This window comes from Pseudopipra pipra, chromosome 29 (genome assembly GCF_036250125.1).
Source record: "Pseudopipra pipra isolate bDixPip1 chromosome 29, bDixPip1.hap1, whole genome shotgun sequence".
Classification (NCBI taxonomy): domain Eukaryota; kingdom Metazoa; phylum Chordata; class Aves; order Passeriformes; family Pipridae; genus Pseudopipra; species Pseudopipra pipra.
This window is the reverse complement of record NC_087577.1, coordinates 825595-848424: the sequence shown is the minus strand read 5'-3', so window position 1 is coordinate 848424 and position 22830 is coordinate 825595. Positions and strand designations below refer to the sequence as shown.

General features: G+C 59.8%; 2 protein-coding genes across 3 annotated transcripts in view; one reads left to right on the top strand and one right to left on the bottom strand.

Moving 5' to 3' along the window:
- CDC42SE1 (CDC42 small effector 1) overlaps positions 1 to 22830 on the bottom strand; it is a 119565-nt gene that overhangs the window by 70618 nt on the left and 26117 nt on the right. The window contains exon 1 of one of the 2 annotated variants that reach the window (XM_064638280.1): positions 22768 to 22775. The exons of the other annotated variant lie outside the window; for it this stretch is intronic. The gene's annotated coding sequence lies outside the window, so the exon portion shown is untranslated. Of the gene's footprint in view, positions 1 to 22767; positions 22776 to 22830 lie in introns of those variants that run through there. 2 annotated transcript variants of the gene reach the window in all.
- On the top strand, positions 618 to 20974 carry ZNF687 (zinc finger protein 687). Its single transcript, XM_064638217.1, is given in 12 exon segments — positions 618 to 794; positions 7540 to 9895; positions 11168 to 11346; positions 13058 to 13234; positions 14791 to 14953; positions 16484 to 16774; positions 18471 to 18583; positions 18832 to 18973; positions 19808 to 19877; positions 19880 to 20018; positions 20020 to 20083; positions 20085 to 20974. Coding segments are annotated over 11 exon segments (4239 nt in total). The 5' UTR covers positions 618 to 794; positions 7540 to 7558; the 3' UTR covers positions 20649 to 20974.

Genomic DNA, 22830 nt, shown 5'->3' with positions numbered 1-22830 from the left:
TGGCCCAATGGGTGGTCGTTGGCCCCGTCAGCCAATGGGGAACGAAGAGCGAGAGACACGGTTGAGTGACAGGGCTCTTCACCAATGGCCTCCCGAGTCAGGAGGAGATGGGCGGAACAGCCCCAGAAACCCTCCTGAGTGACAGCCCCGGCAGCCAATGGGAGGAGGAGGTTGAACCCTGTCCGGGACATGCGGGGGACGCGTCTTGGAGCTGAGCGACAGGTGTGGCGCCCAATAGGAAAATACCAACTGGGAGCCGCCCCGACGGACCTTCCCCGCGTAAATGGCGGCCACGGCCCGCACGTGACGGACAGCCCACCCTGCCCAATGGGAAGCGTGAAGAGGCGGGTTAAGTTGATGGACAGCCTTCCAGCCAATCAGCACAGAGGTGAACGCGCTCCAGGACCAATCGGAAGCGCAACAGCGCCGTGGGCGTGACACGCGCGCTGACTGACACAGCCCTCCTCCTATGAACGCGGGGCAGCGCTCCGCCAATGGCGAGTGCGTATGGCAGCGACCCTCCTTGAGAGACAGCGCTGAAAGCCAATAGAAGGGCGAGTTTCGGTGAGTGGCGGGCGGCTCGACCAATGGCGCGGCGGGGCGGGCGCGCGGGGCGGGCGGGGCCGAGCAGGAAGTGGCGGAGGGGAAGCGGCGCCGCGGAGGGGCCGGAGCGGGACCGGGACCGGGACCGGGATTGAACCGGGAACAGGGATCGGGAACGGGATCCGGAACAGGGAGCGGGAAAGGGAACGGGCAGCGGGAGCCGCGCCCCCCTTCCCCACCCGCAGCTCCAGGTACGACCGCCGCCACAGCGGGGGGGGATCGGGGGGGTGAGGCCTGAGGGGGATCCGGCCTGAGGGGGGGGCGGGGGGGGCAGGTCTGAGGGGGGAGCGAGTTCTGAGGGGGGTCCCGGGGCTGAAATGGGGTCCCAGCTCTGAGGGGGCCCCTCACGGACCCCTCTGCTCGAGGACCCCCCCGTCGGACCCCCCCTCACTCCTGGGGGTCCCCCTCGCCCCCCGCCCCAGGTCAGGGGGGGTCCCCGAGGGGGGTTTGGGGGGAGAGGCCGCTCCTGCCGCTCCTTCTCCCCGTCGGGACGGGGGTGGGGACCCCCCTCCCGGGCCTGGGGGGGTCACGGTCACTGGAGGGGGGGTCGTGGACACCCCCATCCTGAGCTCTGGGGGGGGTCGTGGTCGCTCCCCCACCCTGGGATTTTGGGGAGGGCTCAGGGACACCCCCATCCTGGGATTTTGGGGGGTCACAGTCACACCCCCCCTCAGGTTTTGGGGAGGGGGTGTCACTGTCACCATCCTGAGATTTGGGGGGGTCACGGACACCCCCGTTCCCGGGATTTTGGGGATCGTGGACACCCCCATTCCCGGGATTTTGGGGATCGTGGACACCCCCACCCTGAGATTTAGGGGGATTTGGGGTTTTGGGGTGGGAATTGGACACCCCCACCCCCCCCTTATCCTTCCCCTCATTTCTGGTGCCTCGTTTTGAAGCTCCCAAATTCCCAGGGGAATTTTCCTGCTCCTCCAGGTTTTTTTTTTGAGGAGTGGCTGCTGGAATCCTTGGGAATCCACTCGGGATTTGGGGCTGGATCCTCCCAGGAGGGGTGGTTTGTGTGTCTGGGGGGTCTGATCACACTTCAGTGTCCCGGGAATTGAGGTTTGGGATGAGGGAATCCCGGGATTCCGTGAGTTTGGTGGGATGTGTGGAAAGGCTCCAAAAAGTGCAGCTTCTCCCGGGGTTTTTCCAGTCCTGGAATGACTTTGTGCCTCTCCAGGGGATGGAAACTGGGAATGGGGGGGGAAACTGGGAACAGGGAAGAAAATGGGAATAAGGAGGAAACTGGGAATGGGGAAGAAACTGGAATAGAGGAGGAAAGTGGGAATGGGGGGGGAAACTGGGAACAGGGAAGAAAATGGGAATAAGGAGGAAACTGGGAATGGGGGGGGAAAACTGGGAACAGGGAAGAAAATGGGAATAAGAGGAAACTGGGAATGGGGGGGGGAACTGGGAACAGGGAAGAAAATGGGAATAAGGAGGAAACTGGGAATGGGGGGGGGAAACTGGGAACAGGGAAGAAAATGGGAATAAGGAGGAAACTGGGAATGGGGGGGGAAAACTGAGAACAGGGAAGAAAATGGGAATAAGGAGGAAACTGGGAATGGGGGGGGGGAAACTGGGAACAGGGAAGAAAATGGGAATAAGGAGGAAACTGGGAATGGGGGGGGGAAACTGGGAACAGGGAAGAAAATGGGAATAAGGAGGAAACTGGGAATGGGGGGGGGAAACTGGGAACAGGGAAGAAAATGGGAATAAGGAGGAAACTGGGAATGGGGGGGGGGAAACTGGGAACAGGGAAGAAAATGGGAATGAGGGGGGGAAAACTGGGAACAGGGAAGAAAATGGGAATAAGGAGGAAACTGGGAATAGGGGGGAAATCTGGAATGGGGGGGAAATCTGGAATGGGGGTGATATCCTGGCTGAGGTTGGAAAATGGGATGTTGGAAAGGCCCTTGGATAACTGGGAGCTGCTGGGAATGATCCCAGGGCTCGGGAGCATCCTTGGAATGTTTGGAGAGATCCTGAGATTCCCTGGAATATCAGAACCACCCCCCCCAGCCCTTCTCCTCCACCTGGTTATCCCGGGAAAAAGTGGCCGGTCCGGGCTCCGAGGGTTGGAAACCTGAGTGTTCCAGGCTGGGAATTGTGGGGATTCCCGGGATTCTGGGCCCCCCCTTGTTTGTGTCGGGGCTGGCAGATGGTCGGGAGTTAATTCCCGGCATCCGGAGGGGATTTAGTCCCGGGCAGGGCCGGGAGGGACGAGGCGGCGGCGCCGGGATGGGGGAGCGGGGTCGGATCCGGGAGCGGGATGGGGGAGTGGGAGTGGGGTGGGGAGTTTGGGATTGGGAGTTTGGGATTGGGATGGGAGTTTGGGATTTGGGATTGGGGTGGGGAGTTTGGGATGGGGAGTTTGGGATTTGGGATTGGGGTGGGGAGTTTGGGATTGGGATGGGGAGTTTGGGATTGGGGTGGGGAGTTTGGGATTGGGGTGGGGAGTTTGGGATTGGGGTGGGGAGTTTGGGATTGGGGTGGGGAGTTTGGGATTTGGGATTGGGATGGGGAGTTTGGGATGGGGAGTTTGGGATGGGGAGTTTGGGATGGGGAGTTTGGGATGGGGAGTTTGGGATTTGGGATAGGAATGGGAGTTTGGGATTGGGGTGGGGAGTTTGGGATTGGGATGGGGAGTTTGGGATTTGGGATTGGGGTGGGGAGTTTGGGATTGGGATGGGGAGTTTGGGATTTGGGATTGGGGTGGGGAGTTTGGGATTGGGATGGGGAGTTTGGGATTTGGGATTGGGGTGGGGAGTTTGGGATTGGGATGGGGAGTTTGGGATTTGGGATTGGGATGGGGAGTTTGGGATGGGGAGTTTGGGATGGGGATGTTGGGATTGGGATGGGAGTTTGGGATTGGGATGGGGAGTTTGGGATTTGGGATAGGAATGGGAGTTTGGGATTGGGGATGGGGAGTTTGGGATTTGGGATAGGAATGGGAGTTTGGGATTGGGATGGGGAGTTTGGGATTGGGTGGGGAGTTTGGGATTTGGGATTGGGATGGGGAGTTTGGGATGGGGAGTTTGGGATTTGAGATTGGGATGGGGAGTTTGGGATGGGGATGGGAGTTTGGGATGGGGATGGGAGTTTGGGATTTGGGATAGGAATGGGAGTTTGGGATTGGGATCTCGGGATTGGGATGGGAGCTTGGGATGGGGATGGGAAGTTTGAGAGTAGGATTTGGAATCGGGATGGGAGCTTGGGATTGGGATGGGGGTTTGAGATCGGGATGGGGAGTTTGGGATTGGGATTTTGGGATTGAGATGGGCAGTTTGGGATTGGGATGTTGGGAATGGGATGGGGAGTTTGAGATTGGGATTTGGGATTGGGGTGAGATCTTGGGATCAGGATGAGGAGTTTGAGATTGGGATGTTGGGATCGGGATGGGAGCTTGGGATGGGGATGGGGAGTTTGGGATTGGCATCTCAGGATCGGGATGGGAAGTTTGGGATTGGGATCTCGGGATCAGGATGGGAGTTTGGGATTGTGAGGGGCAGTTTGAGATTGGGATGTTGGGATTGGGATGAGATCTTGGGATTGGGATGGGCAGTTTGAGATTAGGATTTGGGATCAGGATGGGAGTTTGGGATTGGGATGTTGGGATGGGAACTTGGGATTGGGATGGGAGCCTGGGGCAGGAGTTTGGGATGGGGCTCCCCGTGGATCCGGGGTGGGGATGGGATCCAGAGGGATCTGCTGGTGCCTCCGTGGCACTTGGGAATGGGGAGAGGGAATGGCTGGACTGGGATGGGCCTGGAATGGTGCCCACGGATTGCCTGGATCCCACAGAGGGCCGGGAAGAGGGAGGGATCCTGGTGCTCCCCTTCCCAGCCAGGAGCTTTATTTATCCCGGGAGAAATGAATTCCCAGCTCTCCCTGTTCCCTTGGAAAACATCCAGCTGCTTCTGGCTCCTTCCCCAGCCTCTGGGGAGCTGCTTCCAGGGAATTTGGGGAGATCCCTTTGGGAAGGAAACAAGGGAAAAAAAATAACCTGGATCAATCCAACTGATTTCCAAGTGGCTTTTTCCTGCTCCAGGGTGGGATTTTTGGGATCCTTGTGGATCCATCCAGTGATTCCAAAGTCCTGGAGAGGAAGGAAGGGGAAGTGCTGCAGGAATCCCCCAAAATCCGGGGTTTTCCAGGCTTTTCCCTCCTCCTCCTCCTCCCCAGCAGCTGCTGGGAATGGGGGAGGGTTGGGAAGGATTTGGGAGAAAAGCTGTGCCAGGTGCTCCAAGTCTGGAATTTTCCTCCCCCTCCTGTTCTCCCTCAGTCCCTGAGGATTGTCTGGGAAGAAGGGTTGGATAACCTTGGGAAGGAGGGGTTGGATAACCTTGGGAAGGAGGGGTTGGATAACCCTGGGAAGGGGGATTGGATAACCTTGGGAAGGAGGGGTTGGATAACCCAGTTGTTGTCCTGGGTGACAGAGGGCTTGGAGCAGGGATCACTTCCAGAGGCTTTGGAATAGGGATCACTCCCAGAATGTTTGGAGCAGGGATCACTCCCAGAATGTTTGGAGCAGGGATCACTCCCAGAGTGTTTGGAGCAGGGATCACTTCCAGAGGCCTTGGAATAGGGGTCACTTCCCGAGACTTTGGAGCAGGGATCACTCCCAGAGTGTTTGGAGTAGGGATCACTTCCAGAGATCACTTCCAGAGTGTTTGGAGCAGGGATCTTTCCCAGGGATCATTCTCAGAATGTTTGGAGCAGGGATCACTCCCAGAGACCTTGGAGTAGGGATCACTTCCAGGATCACTCCCAGAATGTTTGGAGTAGGGATCACTTCCAGGGGTCACTTCCAGAGGCCTTGGAGCAGGGATCACTCTCAGAGGCCTTGGAATAGGGGTCACTTCCAGAGGCTTTGGAGCAGGAATCACTTCCAGAGGCCTTGGAATAGGGATCACTTCCAGAGGCTTTGGAGCAGGGGTCACTTCCAGAGGCCTTGGAGTAGGGGTCACTTCCCAAGGCTTTGGAGCAGAGATCACTTCCAGGGGTCACTCCCAGAGACCTTGGAGTAGAGATCACTTCCAGGGGTCACTTCCAGAGGCCTTGGAGCAGGGATCACTCTCAGAGGCCTTGGAATAGGGGTCACTTCCAGAGGCTTTGGAGCAGGAATCACTTCCAGAGGCCTTGGAATAGGGATCACTTCCAGAGGCTTTGGAGCAGGGGTCACTTCCAGAGGCCTTGGAGTAGGGGTCACTTCCCAAGGCTTTGGAGCAGAGATCACTTCCAGGGGTCACTCCCAGAGACCTTGGAGTAGGGATCACTTCCAGGGATCACTCCCAGAGTGTTTGGAGCAGGGATCACTTCCAGGAGTCACTTTCAGAGGCCTTGGAATAGGGATCACTCCCAGAATGTTTGGAGCAGGGATCACTCCCAGAATGTTTGGAGCAGGGATCACTCCCAGAGTGTTTGGAGCAGGGATCACTCCCAGAATGTTTGGAGCAGGGATCACTCCCAGAGGCCTTGGAGCAGGGATCACTCCCAGAGGCCTTGGAGCAGGGATCACTCCCAGAATGTTTGGAGCAGGGATCACTTCCCAAACAGCTCCAGAGGGGCTGGAATTCCACTCAGCCCCCGAGCCCGGCCCGGCCATTCCCGGTTTCCCAGAGCCCGGCGGTTCCGTGTGTGTGTTCCCGGCATTCCCAAGGCTCCGTGGGCCCGGGGACACAGGGCCAGGCTTTGTCCAAGGTTTCCTTGGGAAGCTGATCCGGCGTCACGTGGTGCCGGGAGCGCCGAGGCCGCTCGGACACGGGAAGGGGCTCCGGGCAGGGGGGGTTTAAACCCGGCTTAACCCCCCTGGAACCGGGAAAGGGGCCGGGAAAGGAGCCGGGAAAGGGGCCGGGAAAGGAGCCGGGCCTGGAGCTGCCAGAGCCCCGCCGGGGTCAGGGAAGGGAACAGGAAAAGCAGCGTTTAAAAATAGCCAGGCCTTGGAAAAGTCCCGGCCTCGGGAATTCGCTCCGGGGGCTCTTCCAGGGATCAGCCCCGGGCCGGGCTCGGCCTCTCCCGCTTTTCCCGCTGCTCCCGGGATAAAACCCCCCGGAGCTGAGGGGGGAGCACTTTGGGGGCTGTCTGGGTGAGTGTGGCCCTTCCCTGCTCCCCCCAAATCCCGGGAAGAGCAGTAGGAGCTCCCCTGGGGGAGCAGCTCCCGTGGGAAAAACGTACCCCCCCCCCCCCCCCCCCCCGAGGGTTTTCCAGGTTTTTTTTTCCAAGGACGGGATCCTCGGGATGTGTGGGATGGGCACAGGGATGGGGGGGGAGAGGGGTTGTCCCTGATCCCTGGGGGAGGGAGGAGCAGCTGGAGCTGCTGGAATGTTTGGGGGGGGGTGTTGGAGCAAAAGGAGGAGGCTGGGAGAGGGAAGGGAAGGGAGGAAGGGAAGGGAAGGAAGGGAAGGGAAGGGAAGGGAAGGGAAGGGAGGGAAGGGAAGGGAAGGGAAGGGAAGGGAAGGGAAGGGAAGGGAAGGGAAGGAAGGGAAGGGAAGGGAAGATTTGGGAAGGGAAGGGAAGGAAGGGAAGAGGAAGGGAAGGGAAGGGAAGGGAAGGGAAGGGAAGGGAAGGGAAGGGAAGGGAAGGGAAGGGAAGGGAAGGGAAGGGAAGGGAAGGGAAGGGAAGGGAAGGGAAGGGAAGATTTGGGAAGGGAAGGAAAAAGGAAAGGGAAGGTTTGGGAAGGGAAGGAAAGGAAAGGAAAGGAAAGAGGAAAAAAGGAAGGAAAAGAAAAAGGGAAGGGAAACAGCCTTTCCTGTGGGAAGAGGGGCTGGATTGGGCACGGACAGGGGTGGATGAGCTCAGTTCTGAGGCCTGAGTGTGGCAATTCCCGACTTCAGGAAGCCCCAGGAGCGTCGGGATTTGGGGCTTCTTTTGGGAGAAGCCAGGATTTGCCTCCCTAACACCCCATTCCCCTTTTTTTTCCCCCCCCTCCAGCCTCTCCCCCGTGCCCACCATGGGGGACATGAAGACCCCGGACTTCGACGACCTCCTGGCCGCCTTCGACATCCCCGACATCGACGCCAACGAGGCGATCCACGCCGGGCACGAGGAGCCCGACCCGGCCCCCCTCAAACCCGGCCCGGGGGACCCGGGGACCGGGGGACCCCCCGAGCACGTCCTGCCCCACCCCGACATCTCGGCCGTCAGCGTCATCGTCAAGAACACGGGGTGCCCCGAGCAGCTGGAGCCGCTGGACGGCCGCGGGAAGGACGGACACGGGACGCTGGGGGGGCACGGGATGAGCGGGACGCCGGGACACGGGATGGGAGGGACGCCGGGACACGGGATGGGTGGGACACCGGGACATGGGATGGGAGGGACACCGGGACACGGGATGGGAGGGACAGCGGGACACGGGATGGGAGGGACACCGGGACACGGAATGGGCTCCCGGCTGCTCCACAACGGATTCGGCGCCGCCGCCGACGCGCCGCGATCGCCCGGGCACAGGGCGGGGGAGTCGGCGGCCAACGGGGAGTGCTGGGCCAAGGAGAAGGGCCCCAAGGCCTTGGATCTCTTCTCCCACTTCAGCCCCGAGCCCGGCGAGGATCCCGCCCTGCTGGACAGGGCCCGCGAGGGCAAAGGCAAGGAGAAGGCGCTGGCGGTGCCCTGCCTGTCCCCGTCCCCCACCAAGGAGCCGCTGGGGGAGGGCTCGGGGGACCTACCCTCGGCCTTCCCGCAGCCCTTCGAGCCCAACCAGGCCGGCGGCGCCGACGGGTCCCGCCCCGGCCCCGCCATCAAAAAGGAGGAATCCGACTCGGAGGAGCTGCCGGGGCGCCAGCCCAGCCCCAAGGGCTTGGGGGCGGCCCTCGGGGACAGCCCCCTGGAGCACCTCAAGTCCGTCACCGTGCGTTATTCCGCCGAGGATTCGCCCCTCCCGGCCTGGCCGGGCTCGGAGGCCGCCCTGGGCGAGGCCGGGGCCGAGGGGAAGCGCTCACCCCACAGCAGCCCCCGGGAGCCCTTCTTCAAACCCCCGTCCCCTGGGCTGGCCCCCTCCCCCAAGGACGGGCTCTCCCTCAAGGAGGAGCAGGAAGGGCTGGATAAATCCACGGGGAGCCCGCAGAGCATGTCCAGCGCCGAGGAGGAGGAGGAGGACGAGGAGGAGGAGGAGGAGGAGGAGAACAACAACGACTCGCCTTCCTCCAGCTCCTCGCGGCCGCTCAAGGTGAGGATCAAAACCATCAAGACCTCCTGCGGCAGCATCACCAGGACGGTCACCAGGGTGTCCTCGGACTCGGAGCCGGGCTCCACCAAAGGCCCCGGGGGCGAGCAGAGCTCCCGGGAGCCCTCCCTGGAGGGCACCAAGGAGGACGGGACCCCGGAGCCGCCCCCCAAGGACAAACCGGAGCTGGGCAGCCCCTCGAAGGCGGCGGAAGGGCCCAAGATCGTCAGCGTCCAGCTGGGCAACGGCGCGAAGCTGCAGGGCACGGTGCTGCCCGTGTCCACCATCCAGAGCGCCAGCAGCGCCATGCTCATCGCCGCCAGCGTGGCGCAGCAGAAGTCCGTGGTGCTGCCCGCCAAGCCCGGCAAGGCCGTGGCCAAGAACATCATCAACCTGGTGCCGCAGAGCCTGCCCAGGGTGGATGGCAGGGCCGGCGCCGCCGCGGCGCCGGGCGGGCAGAAGGTGAACGGCGCCGCGGTGGTGATGGTGCAGCCGCAGAAGCCGCCGCCCGCCGTGGCCGGCACCGTCATCTCCCGCAGCCAGTCGAGCCTGGTGGAGGCCTTCAACAAGATCCTCAACAGCAAGAACCTGCTGCCCACCTACAAGCCCAACCTGAGCCCGCCCGCCGACGCCAGCCTGGCGCTGCCGCCCTTCGGGTACCGCTGCCTGGAGTGCGGCGACGCCTTCGCGCTGGAGAAGAGCCTGGCGCGGCACTACGACCGGCGCAGCATGAGGATCGAGGTCACCTGCAACCACTGCACCAAGCGCCTGGTGTTCTTCAACAAGTGCAGCCTCCTCCTGCACGCCCGCGAGCACAAGGACAAGGGGCTGGTCATGCAGTGCTCCCACCTGGTGATGCGCCCCATCGCCCTGGACCAGATGGTGGGCCAGCCCGACATCACCCCCCTGGTGCCCGTGGCTTCCTTCCCCGCCGGGAGGGTGGCCCAGGAGGGCCCCGGCGCGGCCAACGGGGCGCAGGAGCCGCCGGTGCTGCCCCTGGGAGGGTCGGAGCAGGGCAGCTACAGCTGCTTCAGGTGCCTGGAGTGCAAGGAGCAGTGCAAGGACAAGGCCGGGCTGGCGGCGCATTTCCAGCAGCAGCAGCAGCAGGGCGGGAGCGCCGGCAGCACGGTGAGGGACGGGGAGGGAAGGGGGGAGGTGGTGGGAGTGGGGTGGGAGGCGGTGGGAGAGTGGTAGAAGACAGTGGGAGGATGGTGGGAAGGCTGTGGAATATGGTGGGAGATGGTGGGAGGGCAGTGGGAGGTGGTAGGAGGGCAGTGGGAAGGTGATGGGACGTGATGGGGAGGCAGTGGGAGATGGTGGAAGATGGGGAGATGATGGGAGGATGGTGGAAGATGGTGGGAAGGTAGTGGGAGGTGGTGGGAGGCAGTGGGAGGTGGTGGGAGGGTGGTGGGAGGTAGTAGAAGGCAGTGGGAGATGGTGGGAAGGCACTGGGAGGGCAGTGGGAGATGGTGGGAGGGTGGTGGGAGGTAGTAGAAGGCAGTGGGAGATGGTGGGAGGGTGGTGGGAAGGTGATGGGAGATGATGGGAAGGTGGTGGGAGATGGTGGGAAGGCACTGGGAGGGCAGTGGGAGGTGGTGGGAAGGCACTGGGAGGGCAGTGGGATATAGTGGGAGATGGTGGGAGGGCAGTGGGAGATGATGGAAGGATGGTGGGAGGATGGTGGGAGGTGGTGGAAGGATGCTGGGAAGGTGATGGGAGATGATGGGAAGGTGGTGGGAGATGGAAGGATGGTGGGAAGGCAGTGGGAGGTGGTGGGAAGGCACTGGGAGGGCGGTGGGATATAGTGGGAGATGGTGGGAAGGCAGTGGGATATGGTGGGAAGGTGGTGGGAGATGATGGAAGGATGATGGGAAGGCACTGGGATATAGTGGGAGATGGTGGGAAGGCAGTGGGAGATGGTGGAAGGATGATGGGAAGGTGATGGGAGATGATGGAAGGATGGTGGGAGGGCAGTGGGCTATGGTGGGAGATGATGGAAGACGGTGAGAGATGGTGGGAAGGTGGTGGGAGATATGGAAGGATGATGGGAAGGCAGTGGGATATGGTGGGAGATGGTGGGAAGGCAGTGGGAGATGGTGGGAGGATGGTGGGAAGGCAGTGGGCTATGGTGGGATATGGTGGGAGGGCAGTGGGATATGGTGGGAGATGATGGGAAGGTGGTGGGAGATGATGGAAGGATGATGGGAAGGCAGTGGGAGATGATGGGAAGGCAGTGGGATATGATGGGATATAGTGGGATATGATGGGATATAGTGGGAGATGGTGGGATATAGTGGGCTATGGTGGGCTATGGTGGGAGCTGGTGTGAGCTGGCTGTAACCCCTGCCAGCCCCCACCATTCCGGGCGTGCTGACCCCGTGGAATCCCCCCGTATCCCAGGTGTGCTCCACGTGCCCCATGATCATGTCCAACCGCTGCAGCTTCAGCGCTCACCAGCGCATGCACCGCAGCCGCCCCCCGCACGTCTGCCCCGAGTGCGGCGGCAACTTCCTGCTGGCCAACTTCGAGTCCCACCTCAAGGAGTCCTGCCTGCACTTCTCCCGCAGGGTGGGCTACAGGTACGGCCCCCAAATCCCGGGATTCCCTGGAATCCATCGGGTTTTCCCCCCGAACCCGCCGCGTTTCCCGTCCGGGCGGAATCCGGGTTCCTTCTTCCCTCCCCCTTGGAATGTTGCCCTTTGCCCCTTCCCTGCTCTCATCCCGTGGGAATTCCCGTCCTCCTGGGGCTTCCTGGGCAGCCTCAATCCCAGCTGGAGGCATCCAAGGCCTGCGGTCCATCCCTGCTGGAATTTGGGATCCTGCCAGCGCTGGGAGGGAGGGGATGATCCAGGCTGGAATTTGGGACTGGAACTGGGTTTGGATCCTGGTGGCTGTGGGAGTTTTCCCAGATCCTGGGTTGGATCCTGGTGTCTGGTGGAGTTTTCCCAGATCCCAGAACCAGGTTGGATCCTGGTGTCTGTGGGACTTTTCCCAGATCCCAGCCCTGGGTTGGATCCCGATGGCCCCCCCGACATCCCGGTGCCTTTCTCCTGTTCCCATTCCCGTTATTCCAGGTGTCCCAGCTGTGCCTGTATCCCATCCCCATTCCCATTCCCGTTATTCCAGATGTCCCAGCTGTGCCTGTATCCCATTCCCGTTATTCCAGGTGTCCCAGCTGTGCCTCTATCCCATTCCCATTATTCCAGGTGTCCCAGCTGTGCCTGTATCCCATCCCCATTCCCATTCCCGTCATTCCAGGTGTCCCAGCTGCGCCTGTATCCCATTCCTGTTATTCCAGGTGTCCCAGCTGTGCCTGTATCCCATTCCCATTCCAGGTGTCCCAGCTGTGCCTCTATCCCATTCCTGTTATTCCAGGTGTCCCAGCTGTGCCTCTATCCCATTCCCATTCCCATTCCAAGTGTCCCAGCTGTGCCTGTATCCCATTCCCGTTATCCCAGGTGTCCCAGCTGTGCCTGTATCCCATTCCCATTCCAGGTGTCCCAGCTGTGCCTCTATCCCATTCCTGTTATTCCAGGTGTCCCAGCTGTGCCTCTATCCCATTCCCATTCCCATTCCAAGTGTCCCAGCTGTGCCTGTATCCCATTCCCGTTATTCCAGGTGTCCCAGCTGTGCCTGTATCCCATTCCCATTCCTGTTATTCCAGATGTCCCAGCTGTGCCTCTATCCCATTCCCATTCCCGTTATTCCAGGTGTCCCAGCTGTGCCTGTATCCCATTCCCGTTATTCCAGGTGTCCCAGCTGTGCCTCTATCCCATTCCCATTCCTGTTATTCCAGATGTCCCAGCTGTGCCTCTATCCCATTCCCGTTATTCCAGGTGTCCCAGCTGTGCCTGTATCCCATTCCCATTCCCATTCCAGATGTCCCAACTGTGCCTGTATCCCATTCCCATTCCCATTATTCCAGGTGTCCCAGCTGTGCCTGTATCCCATTCCCATTCCCATTCCAGGTGTCCCAGCTGTGCCTGTATCCCATCCCCATTCCCATTCCCGTTATTCCAGGTGTCCCAGCTGTGCCTCTATCCCATTCCCATTCCCATTCCAGGTGTCCCAGCTGTGCCTGTATCCCATTCCCGTTATTCCAGGTGTCCCAGCTGTGCCTCTATCCCATTCCCATTCCCGTTATTCCAGGTGTCCCAGCTGTGCCTCTATCCCATTCCCATTCCCATTCCAGGTGTCCCAGCTGTGCCTGTATCCCATCCCCATTCCCATTCCTGTTATTCCAGGTGTCCCAGCTGTGCCTGTATCCCATTCCCATTCCCGTTATTCCAGGTGTCCCAGCTGCGCCGTGGTCTTCGGGGGGGTGAATTCCATCAAGTCCCACATCCAGAGCTCCCACTGCGAGGTTTTCCACAAGTGTCCCATCTGTCCCATGGCCTTCAAGTCGGCCCCGAGCGCCCACGCCCACGTGTACACGCAGCACCCGGGATTCGGGAACCAGCAGTCCAAGTGAGTGGGAATCCTGGGATCCCGGGATCCCTGGGACACTGTCCATGTGTGACACATGTGTGACACATGTATGTGTTTAACCCCCCCCAGGCTGATCTACAGGTGTGCCATGTGTGACACGGTGTCCCTGTGTGTCCATGTGTGTTCCCATGTGTGACACATGTATGTGTTTAACCCCCCCCCAGGCTCATTTACAAGTGTGCCATGTGTGACACGGTGTCCATGTGTGTCCATGTATGACACATGTGTGTTTATCCCCCAGGCTGATCTACAGGTGTGCCATGTGTGACACGGTGTCCATGTGTGACACATGTATGTGTTTAACCCCCCCCGGCTGATCTACAAGTGTGCCATGTGTGACACGGTGTCCGTGTGTGTCCATGTATGACACATGTATGTGTTTAACCCCCCCAGGCTGATCTACAAGTGTGCCATGTGTGACACGGTGTCCCTGTGTGTCCATGTGTGTTCCCATGTATGACACATGTATGTGTTTAACCCCCCCCCGGCTCATTTACAAGTGTGCCATGTGTGACACGGTGTCCATGTGTGACACATGTATGACACATGTATGTGTTTAACACCCCCCCGGCTGATCTACAGGTGTGCTATGTGTGACACGGTGTCCATGTGTGTCCATGTATGACACATGTGTGTTTATCCCCCAGGCTGATCTACAGGTGTGCCATGTGTGACACGGTGTCCATGTGTGACACATGTATGTGTTTAACCCCCCCCGGCTGATCTACAAGTGTGCCATGTGTGACACGGTGTCCCTGTGTGTCCATGTATGCCCATGTGTGACACATGTATGTGTTTAACCCCCCCAGGATGATCTACAGGTGTGCCATGTGTGACACGGTGTCCATGTGTGTTCCCATGTGTTCACATGTCCCTGTATGTCCTTAGGCTGATCTACAAGTGTGCCATGTGTGACACGGTGTCCATGTGTGTGTCACACACGTGTTCATGTGTGTTTGTTCCCCCAGGCTGATCTACAAGTGTGCCATGTGTGACACGGTGTCCATGTGTGTTCCCATGTGTGTTCATGTATGTTTATCCCCAGGCTGATCTACAAGTGTGCCATGTGTGACACGGTGTCCCTGTGTGTGTGACACTGTTCATGTGTGTCCATGTATGACACATGTATGTGTTTAACCCCTCCAGGCTGATCTACAGGTGTGCCATGTGTGACACGGTGTCCCTGTGTGTTCCCATGTATGACACATGTATGTTTATGCCCAGGCTGATCTACAAGTGTGCCATGTGTGACACGGTGTCCCTGTGTGTGTCACACACGTGTTCATGTATGTTTATGCCCAGGCTGATCTACAAGTGTGCCATGTGTGACACGGTGTCCCTGTGTGTGTCACACACGTGTTCATGTATGTTTATGCCCAGGCTGATCTACAAGTGTGCCATGTGTGACACGGTGTCCATGTATGACACACGTATGACACATGTATGTTTATCCCAGGCTGATCTACAAGTGTGCCATGTGTGACACGGTGTCCATGTATGACACATGTATGACACATGTATGTGTTTATGCCCAGGCTGATCTACAAGTGTGCCATGTGTGACACGGTGTTCACGCACAAGCCGCTGCTCTCGGCGCACTTTGACCAGCACCTGCTGCCGCAGCGCGTCAGCGTCTTCAAGTGCCCGCAGTGCCCGCTGCTCTTCGCCCAGAAACGCACCATGCTCGAGCACCTCAAGGTCAGCCCGGGGGGAAATGGGGAAAAAACGGGGAAAAACGGGGAAAAAACGAGAAAAAACGGGAAAAAACGGGAAAAAAATGGGCGAATCCCGACCCACCGGAGCGGCCCAAGATGGTTCGGGTGATGGGAGGTTCCCTGGGGGGTGTTTGGGGGTCCCTCCTGAGCTGGAAGGGTTTGTCCCCAGCAGAGGCTTTTCCCTAAACCAGGAGAACCTTTTATCCCTTAAAAAAAGGGGGAAAAATCAGGGATCCATGGTTTTTCCACCACAGGGAATCCGGGAGCATCCCGAATCCTCTTCCTTGCCTACCACCTTTCATCCGTGGGATCTTTGGGGTCCCTCCCAAGCCCAAAGTGTTTATCCCCAGTTTATCCCCAGCAGAGACTTTTCCCCAAACCAGGAGAACCTTTTATCCCTTAAAAAAAGGGGGAAAAATCAGGGATCCACGGTCTTTCCTGGCACAGGGAATCCAGGAGCATCTCTAATCCTCTTCCTCAGCTGCCACCTTTCATCTATGCTCAGAGTTCCCTGGGGGATCTTTGGGGTCCTTCCCAAGCCCAAAGTGTTCATCCCCAATTTATCCCCAGCAGAGACTTTTCCCCAAACCAGGAGAACCTTTATCCCTTCAAAAAAGGGGGAAAAAATCAGGGATCCACGGTCTTTCCTGGCACAGGGAATCCAGGAGCATCCCTAATCCTCATGGGGAATCCTGGGACACTTTGGGAACCCCAGGAAAACCCTTGGGGAACAGCAGGAAAAACCCCTCAGGGGGTGATGAGGCCCCTGGAATGGGTTGTTCCTGGAGGGATTCTCCATCCCTGGAGGGATTCTCCATCCCTGGAGGGATTCTCTGTCCCTGGAGGGATCCTCCATTCCTGAAGGGATCCTCCATCCCTGGAGGGATCCTCTGTCCCTGGAGGGATCCTCTGTCCCTGGAGGAATTCTCTGTCCCTGGAGGAATTCTCTGTTCCTGGAGGGATTACCCATCCCTGGAGGAATTCTCCATCCCTGGAGGGATCCTCCATCCCTGGAGGGATTCTCTGTCCCTGGAGGGATCCTCCATCCCTGGAGGGATTCCCCATCCCTGGAGGAATTCTCCATCCCTGGAGGAATTCTCCATCCCTGGAGGGATCCTCCATCCCTGGAGGGATTCTCCATCCCTGGAGGAATTCTCTGTCCCTGGAGGGATCCCCATCCCTGGAGGGATCCCCATCCCTGGAGGGATCCTCCATTCCTGGAGGAATTCTCTGTCCCTGGAGGGATTCTCCATCCCTGGAGGAATTCTCTGTCCCTGGAGGGATCCACATCCCTGGAGGGATCCCCATTCCTGGAGGAATTCTCCATTCCTGGAGGAATCCTCCATCCCTGGAAGGATGTTCCCTCCCATCCCAGGCCGGGTTGGAGCCACTGCTCCATGAGAAGTGGATTGGAATGAGCTGATCCCAAAATTCCCTTCCCACCCCGCCCCATCCCACACCAAGCCCCTGGATGGGCAGAATTCCCAGGAAAACCCCCCCTCTGTCCCCCCAGAACACCCACCAGCCCCAGAAGGCCAAGGAGGACGGGGCCCGGAAGGTGCTGCTGACCCCCAAGCAGGAGCCCCTGGAGGCTCCCGTGTCCAAGGTGTCCGAGGAATCCAGTTCCTCCTCGGAGGAGGACGAGCCCCCGAGCTCCCCGGAGCTGCGCAAGGCCAAGCGGAGCCGCTTCCAGCGGAAAACGGGCTCCAAGGCCAAGGGCAGCGGCTGGACCTGCGGGGTCTGCCACTCCTGGTTCCCCGAGCGCGACGAGTACGTGGCACACATGAAGAAGGAGCACGGCAAGGTGAGCCGGGAAGCGGCAATTCCAGCCCCCGGGAATTCCAGCCCCCGGGAATTCCAGCCCCCGGGAATTCCAGCCCCTGGGAATTCCAGCCCCCGGGAATTCCAGCCCCCGGGAATTCCAGCCCCCGGGAATGGGGGGGCGGGAGGGCGACGGCCACGGAGCCGCGGTCGGGATACGGCACGTCCTGGGATTCCCTTGGGTGGGATTGGACCTGTCCTGGGATTCCCTTGGATGGGATTGGACCTGTCCTGGGGTTCCCTTGGATGGGATTCCACCTGTGCTGAGATTCCTTTGGATGGGATTCCCTTGGATGGGATTCCTTTGGATGAGATTCCTTTGTTTGGGATTCCACCTGTCCTGAGGTTCCTTTGAATGGGATTTCACCCATTCTGGGATTCCCTTGGATGGGATTGGACCTGTCCTGGGGTTCCCTTGGATGGGATTGGACCCATCCTGGGATTCCCTTGGATGGGATTCCCTTGGATGGGATTGGACCTGTCCTGGGATTCCCTTGGGTGGGATTGGACCTGTCCTGGGATTCCCTTGGATGGGATTGGAGCTGTCCTGGGATTCCCTTGAATGGGATTGGACCTGTCCTGGGATTCCCTTGGATGGGATTGGACCTGTCCTGGGATTCCCTTGGATGGGATTGGACCTGTCCTGGGATTCCCTTGGGTGGGATTGGACCTGTCCTGGGATTCCCTTGGGTGGGATTGGACCCATCCTGGGATTCCCTTGGATGGGATTCCCTTGGATGGGATTCCTTTGGATGGGATTCCACCTGTCCTGGATTCCCTTGGATGGGATTGGACCTGTCCTGGGATTCCCTTGGATGGGATTCCTTTGGATGGGATTCCCTTGGATGGGATTCCTTTGGATGGGATTGGACTTGTCCTGGGATTCCCTTGGATGGGATTCCTTTGGATGAGGTTCCCTTGGATGGGATTTCACCTGTCCTGTGCCCCCCCCCCCCTTGGATGAGATTCCTGAATGGATCCCTGCTTTAGGATCAGGGAATGTCACAGCCCAGAGCAGGGATGGGACACCTGGGATCAGGGATGGGACACTCGGGATCAGGGATGGGACACTCGGGATCAGGGGTGGGACACCTGGGATCAGGGATGGGACACTCGGGATCAGGGATGGGACATTTGGGATCAGGGATGGGACACCTGGTATCAGGGATGGGACACTCGGGATCAGGGATGGGAAAGCTGGGATCAGGGATGGGACACTCAGGATCAGGGATGGGACACTGGGGATCAGGGGTGGGACATTTGGGATCAGGGGTGGGACATTTGGGATCCTTCTCCCCCAGGACAAACCCCCCGGGGTTGAGGTCTGAGGAGCCCAAGTTGCTCCCGATCCCCTTGGGCAGCCCCTGGGATGGGCAGAGAGCGGGAATGCGAGTCCCCCCCACCCTCTGGAGCGGGAATGCGAGTCCCCCCCACCCTCTGGAGCGGGAATCCGAGTCCCCCCCACCCTCTGGAGTGGGAATCCGAGCCCCCCCCACCCTCTGGAGCGGGAATGTGAGTCCCCCCCACCCTCTGGAGCGGGAATCCAAGTCCCCCCCATCCTCTGGAGCGGGAATCCAAGTCCCCCCCACCCTCTGGAGCGGGAATCCGAGCCCCCCCCACCCTCTGGAGCGGGATCCCGTCCCCGTCCCCAGCTGAGGGCCCCCGTGGTGTCCCCGCAGTCGGTGAAGAAGTTCCCGTGTCACCTCTGCGAACGCTCCTTCTGCTCGGCCCCGAGCCTGCGCCGGCACGTCCGGGTCAACCACGAGGGCATCAAACGGGTCTATCCCTGCAGGTACCCACCGGAGCCATCCCGGGAAAACTGGGGGGGCTGGGAAACCCCCCGGGGGGAGGTTGGGTCCGGGCAGGGCAGGAGGGAGGGGAGGTGAAACCGCGGGAGGTCGGACACGGAGCCGGGAACGACTCCGGGGTTTTGTTGTCGGGCACGTTCGGGGTTTGGGGTTTGGGGTTGGGGTGCCAGAGAGGCATTCCCAGGGAAACCAGCTGGGTTTGGGAGCTTCCCGAGGTCCTGTCCCACCCCAGGTACTGCACGGAGGGCAAGAGGACCTTCAGCAGCCGCCTCATCCTGGAGAAGCACATCCAGGTCCGGCACGGGATCAAGGTCACGGACCAGATGAGGAGCCAGGAGGTCGTGATTTCCCGGATCGGGAGCGGCCCCTCCCAGGTATGGGGGGCTCAGGGGGGGCTTGGGGGGGTTTGGGGGGGTTTCCTGGTTTGTTCCTGACTCCGTGTCCTGCAGGAAAGTGGGAATGTCCCGTCGGAGATCGCCCGGGATGTGCCCCAGGGTGGGAGGGGCCTGACACGGGGGGGGTGGGGATGTTCTGGAGCCCCTGGGATGGGATTCCTGGATGGATCCCTGGATGGGATTGCAGCTGTTCTGGGACCCCCCCTTGGATGGGATTCCTGGGTGGGATTCCAGCTGTTCTGGAACTCCTTTTGGGTGGGATTCCTGGGTGGATCCCTGGATGGGATTCCAGCTGTTCTGGAGCCCCTGGGATGGGATTCCTGGATGGATCCCTGGATGGGATTCCAGCTGTTCTGGAACCCACTTGGGTGGGATCCCTGGATGGGATTCCACCTGTTCTGGGACCCCCCTGGGATGGAATTCCAGCTGTTCTGGAACCCCCTTGGGCAGGATCCCTGGATGGATCCCTGCATGGGATCCCACCTGTTCTGGGACCCCCCCTTGGATGGGAGTCCTGGATGGGATTCCAGCTGTTCTGGGACCCCCTTGGATGGGATCCCTGGATGGGATTCCAGCTGTTCTGGGACCCCCTTGGATGGGATCCCTGGATGGGATTCCAGCTGTCTGGGACCCCCTTGGATGGGATCCCTGGATGGGATTCCAGCTGTTCTGGGACCCCCCTTGGGTGGGATCCCACAGCTCTCGGTGCCCCCCCATCCCTCGATCCCAGGGAATCCCCCCGAGGGAGATCCCGGCGCCGGTCGGTTCCTTCCGACCCCGACTCCCCCCGACCCCTCTCGGTCCCTCCCGCAGCTCTCGGGCTGGAAGCGGAAACTCTCCTCAGATGATTCCTGCAGCGAGGAGCCCGACAGCACCACCCCCCCTCCAAGACCCCCAAGGGGGAGCGCAAGGGGCCCCTGCGGTGCCGCAAGTGCGGGTACCTGGCCAGCAGCGCCTCCGACTTCCAGGAGCACATCCCGCAGCACCGGACTGACGGCAGCTCCCACCAGTGCCGGAGTGCGGGCTCTGCTCACCTCCCACGTGTCCCTCAACCGCCACCGCTTCATCACCCACAAGAAGAAGAAGGGCCCGGGGGGACGGGGAGGATCCCGCCCAGGGCCCGCGGAGCCCCCGGGAAGGGGGATCCCAGGGCGCGGGGAGCGACGGGAAGTTGGTGTGCAAGGTGTGCGGGAGGGGCTTCGACAGCCAGCTCAACCTCAAGACCCACTTCAGGACCCACGGCATGGCCTTCATCAGGGCCAGGCAGAACAACAGCCCCGAAGAACTGAGGGGCGGCCGCTGGAATTCCCGCTGGAATTCCCCCTCGGGACCCCGCGGAAGGACAGCCCCGAGAACTGAGCGGGGAGCACGGCCCGGCCGCTGGAATTCCCTCTGGAATTCCCTCCGGAATTCCCCCTCAGGACCCATGGAGTGGAACAACAGCCCAACAGCCCTGAGAACTGAGCCCGGCCCGGCCTCTGGAATTCCCTCTGGAATTCTCTCCAGAATTCCCCCTCAGGACCCATGGAGTGGAACAACAGCCCAACAGCCCCGAGAACTGAGGGAGAGCCCAGCCTGGCCTTTGGAATTCCCTCCAGAATTCCCTCCGGAATTCCCCCTCGGGACCCTGCGGAAGGACAGCCCTGAGAACTGAGGGGGGAGCCCAGCCCGGCCTCTGGAATTCCCTCTGGAATTCCCCCTTGGGAACCATGGAGTGGAACAACAACCCAACAGCCTCGAGAACTGAGGGAGCCCTCCCTGGGAATTCCCCCTGGATCATCCCCCCTCGGGAATTCCCCCGGGATCCACGGCATTCCCGGTGGGAACAGTGTAAATAACAGCCCCGGGCTCCCCTTCCCTCCATCCCGATGAAGGAGCTGGGAAGAGAGAGGAGAACCAGGATGGGATGGATGAGCTGTCCTGACTCTGTGCCTGAACCTGCTCCTGCCTCATCCCCTGGGAATTGGGGGTGATCCCAAATCCCCCTGGGAATTGGGGGTGATCCCAAATCTCCGGATTTCGGCTCCGGGAGAGGAGGAGCCACGTCCGGACTCACCGAGGGGCCCTTCCCTGTCCCTGCTCCGGAGCTGGGCAGGACCCGGGACCAAGGGGAGGCTTTTCCACGTCCTCACACAGCAAAATCCACTTTTTTGGGTGTTTTTTTTTTCCGGTTTTCTTTCCCTTTGGGATGTTTTTGTTTTTTGTTGTTGAGTTTCGCCGGGAGCTGCAGGAAAGGAGCCGATCCCGGACTCCTGGAATGGGGCTGGGCTCCATCAGCCCCTCTGAGGGGTCCCTCATCCATCCCCTGGGATCATCCATCCCCTGGGATCATCCATCCCTTGGGATCACCCAGCCCTTGGGATCACCCATCCCCTGGGATCACCCATCCCCTGGGATCATCCAGCCCTTGGGATCACCCAGCCCTTGGGATCACCCAGCCCTTGGGATCATCCATCCCCTGGGATCATCCATCCCCTGGGATCATCCATCGCTCGTGCTGCCCTTGGGACACCCGGCATTCCCTGGGGAGGAGGAGGAAATTCCCCTTTGGATCAGGAATAACAAGCCCAAAAAACGCCTCTGGGCAATCCCAGGGCCGGGGGGGGTCTCCCCACATTCCACCCAGGATCCTGCTGCTCTCCAGGGAAGGAAAGGAGGGAATTCTGCTCCCAAACCCCGCTCTGGACTGAAACCAGAGAGGCTCCTCCCCCCGTTTTCCCGGCTGCTCCTCTTCCTCGGGATATTTTGGGACCAGGGGGGACCCTCCCCATCACCAGGTCCCCCCGAAAAACCAGCCGGAAAAGACTCTTTGGACTCGTTATCCCGGGAATTCCCTGTGAATAAATCCCCTCTAACCCTCCCTGAGAACTTGTATCATACACTAAAGGTGACAGAACCAACCAACTGCTGTTGTGATTTTGGGGGTTTGTTTTGGGTTTGTGGGGTTTTTTTGTTGTTGGTTTTTTTTTTCCCTTATTTTGGTTTTTTGGGGGTTGATTTCTTGATTTTTATTTTTTTTTCTCCCTTGGTTTTCTCCTTTTTTTTTTTTTGTTTGGGGGGGGGCAGGGGGTGAATCCTCCCCCCTCCCCTCGCTGCAGGTGGATTCCAGAGGGGGAATTCCAGGGGAGAGAAAAGGGGGGAGGATTTCAAAGGAAAAGGAGAGGAATCCAAGTGGTTCCCAAATCCCCTGGGCCGGGTGTGACCCCCCCCCCGTGGGGTGTGGGGCCTTGACCCTGTAAATGCTGTTCAATAATAGAGAAAATTAAAAAAAACCAAACCCTAAAGTTTCTACGAGTTTTAGAGGAAGGAAAAACGTTAAAAATAAAGAAAAACTATGGCTTTGTAACCTTGGTTTTCAAGCACTTCAGTGCCTTTAGCTGGATTTCTGTTGGGGGGGGGGAAGGTTTTGGGGGGTGCACACCTGGATTTTTTTGGGGGAAAAGGGGAGGAATTTGTGCTCCATGAAAGCTCCGGGCACTGCGAGAGAGGCTCTCAGGAATCCTTTATTCTTGTAGTAATAATGCAATTAATTAAACTTCTAGTGGTTTAACCCCTGCTGTGCCCTGTCTTTGCTTCACCTGTGGCCTGGGGGGGGTCCAGGGGGTCCTGTGGCCTCTCCCCCCCCCCAAAAAAAACCTCATCCAAGGATTTTGGTCCCCATCCCAAGGATTTTGGTCCTGCCCCAAATCAGGGGGTGGGGAAGGGGCTGAGTGTCTCCCCCCCCCTTCCTCCTGGTGTCCCCCCCTTCCTCTTTGTGCCCCCTCTTCCTCCTTGTCCCCCCCCCCCCCGAGTGCTGGGACCCCCCCCCTTTGATTGAAACCCCCCCTCTCCCCAGG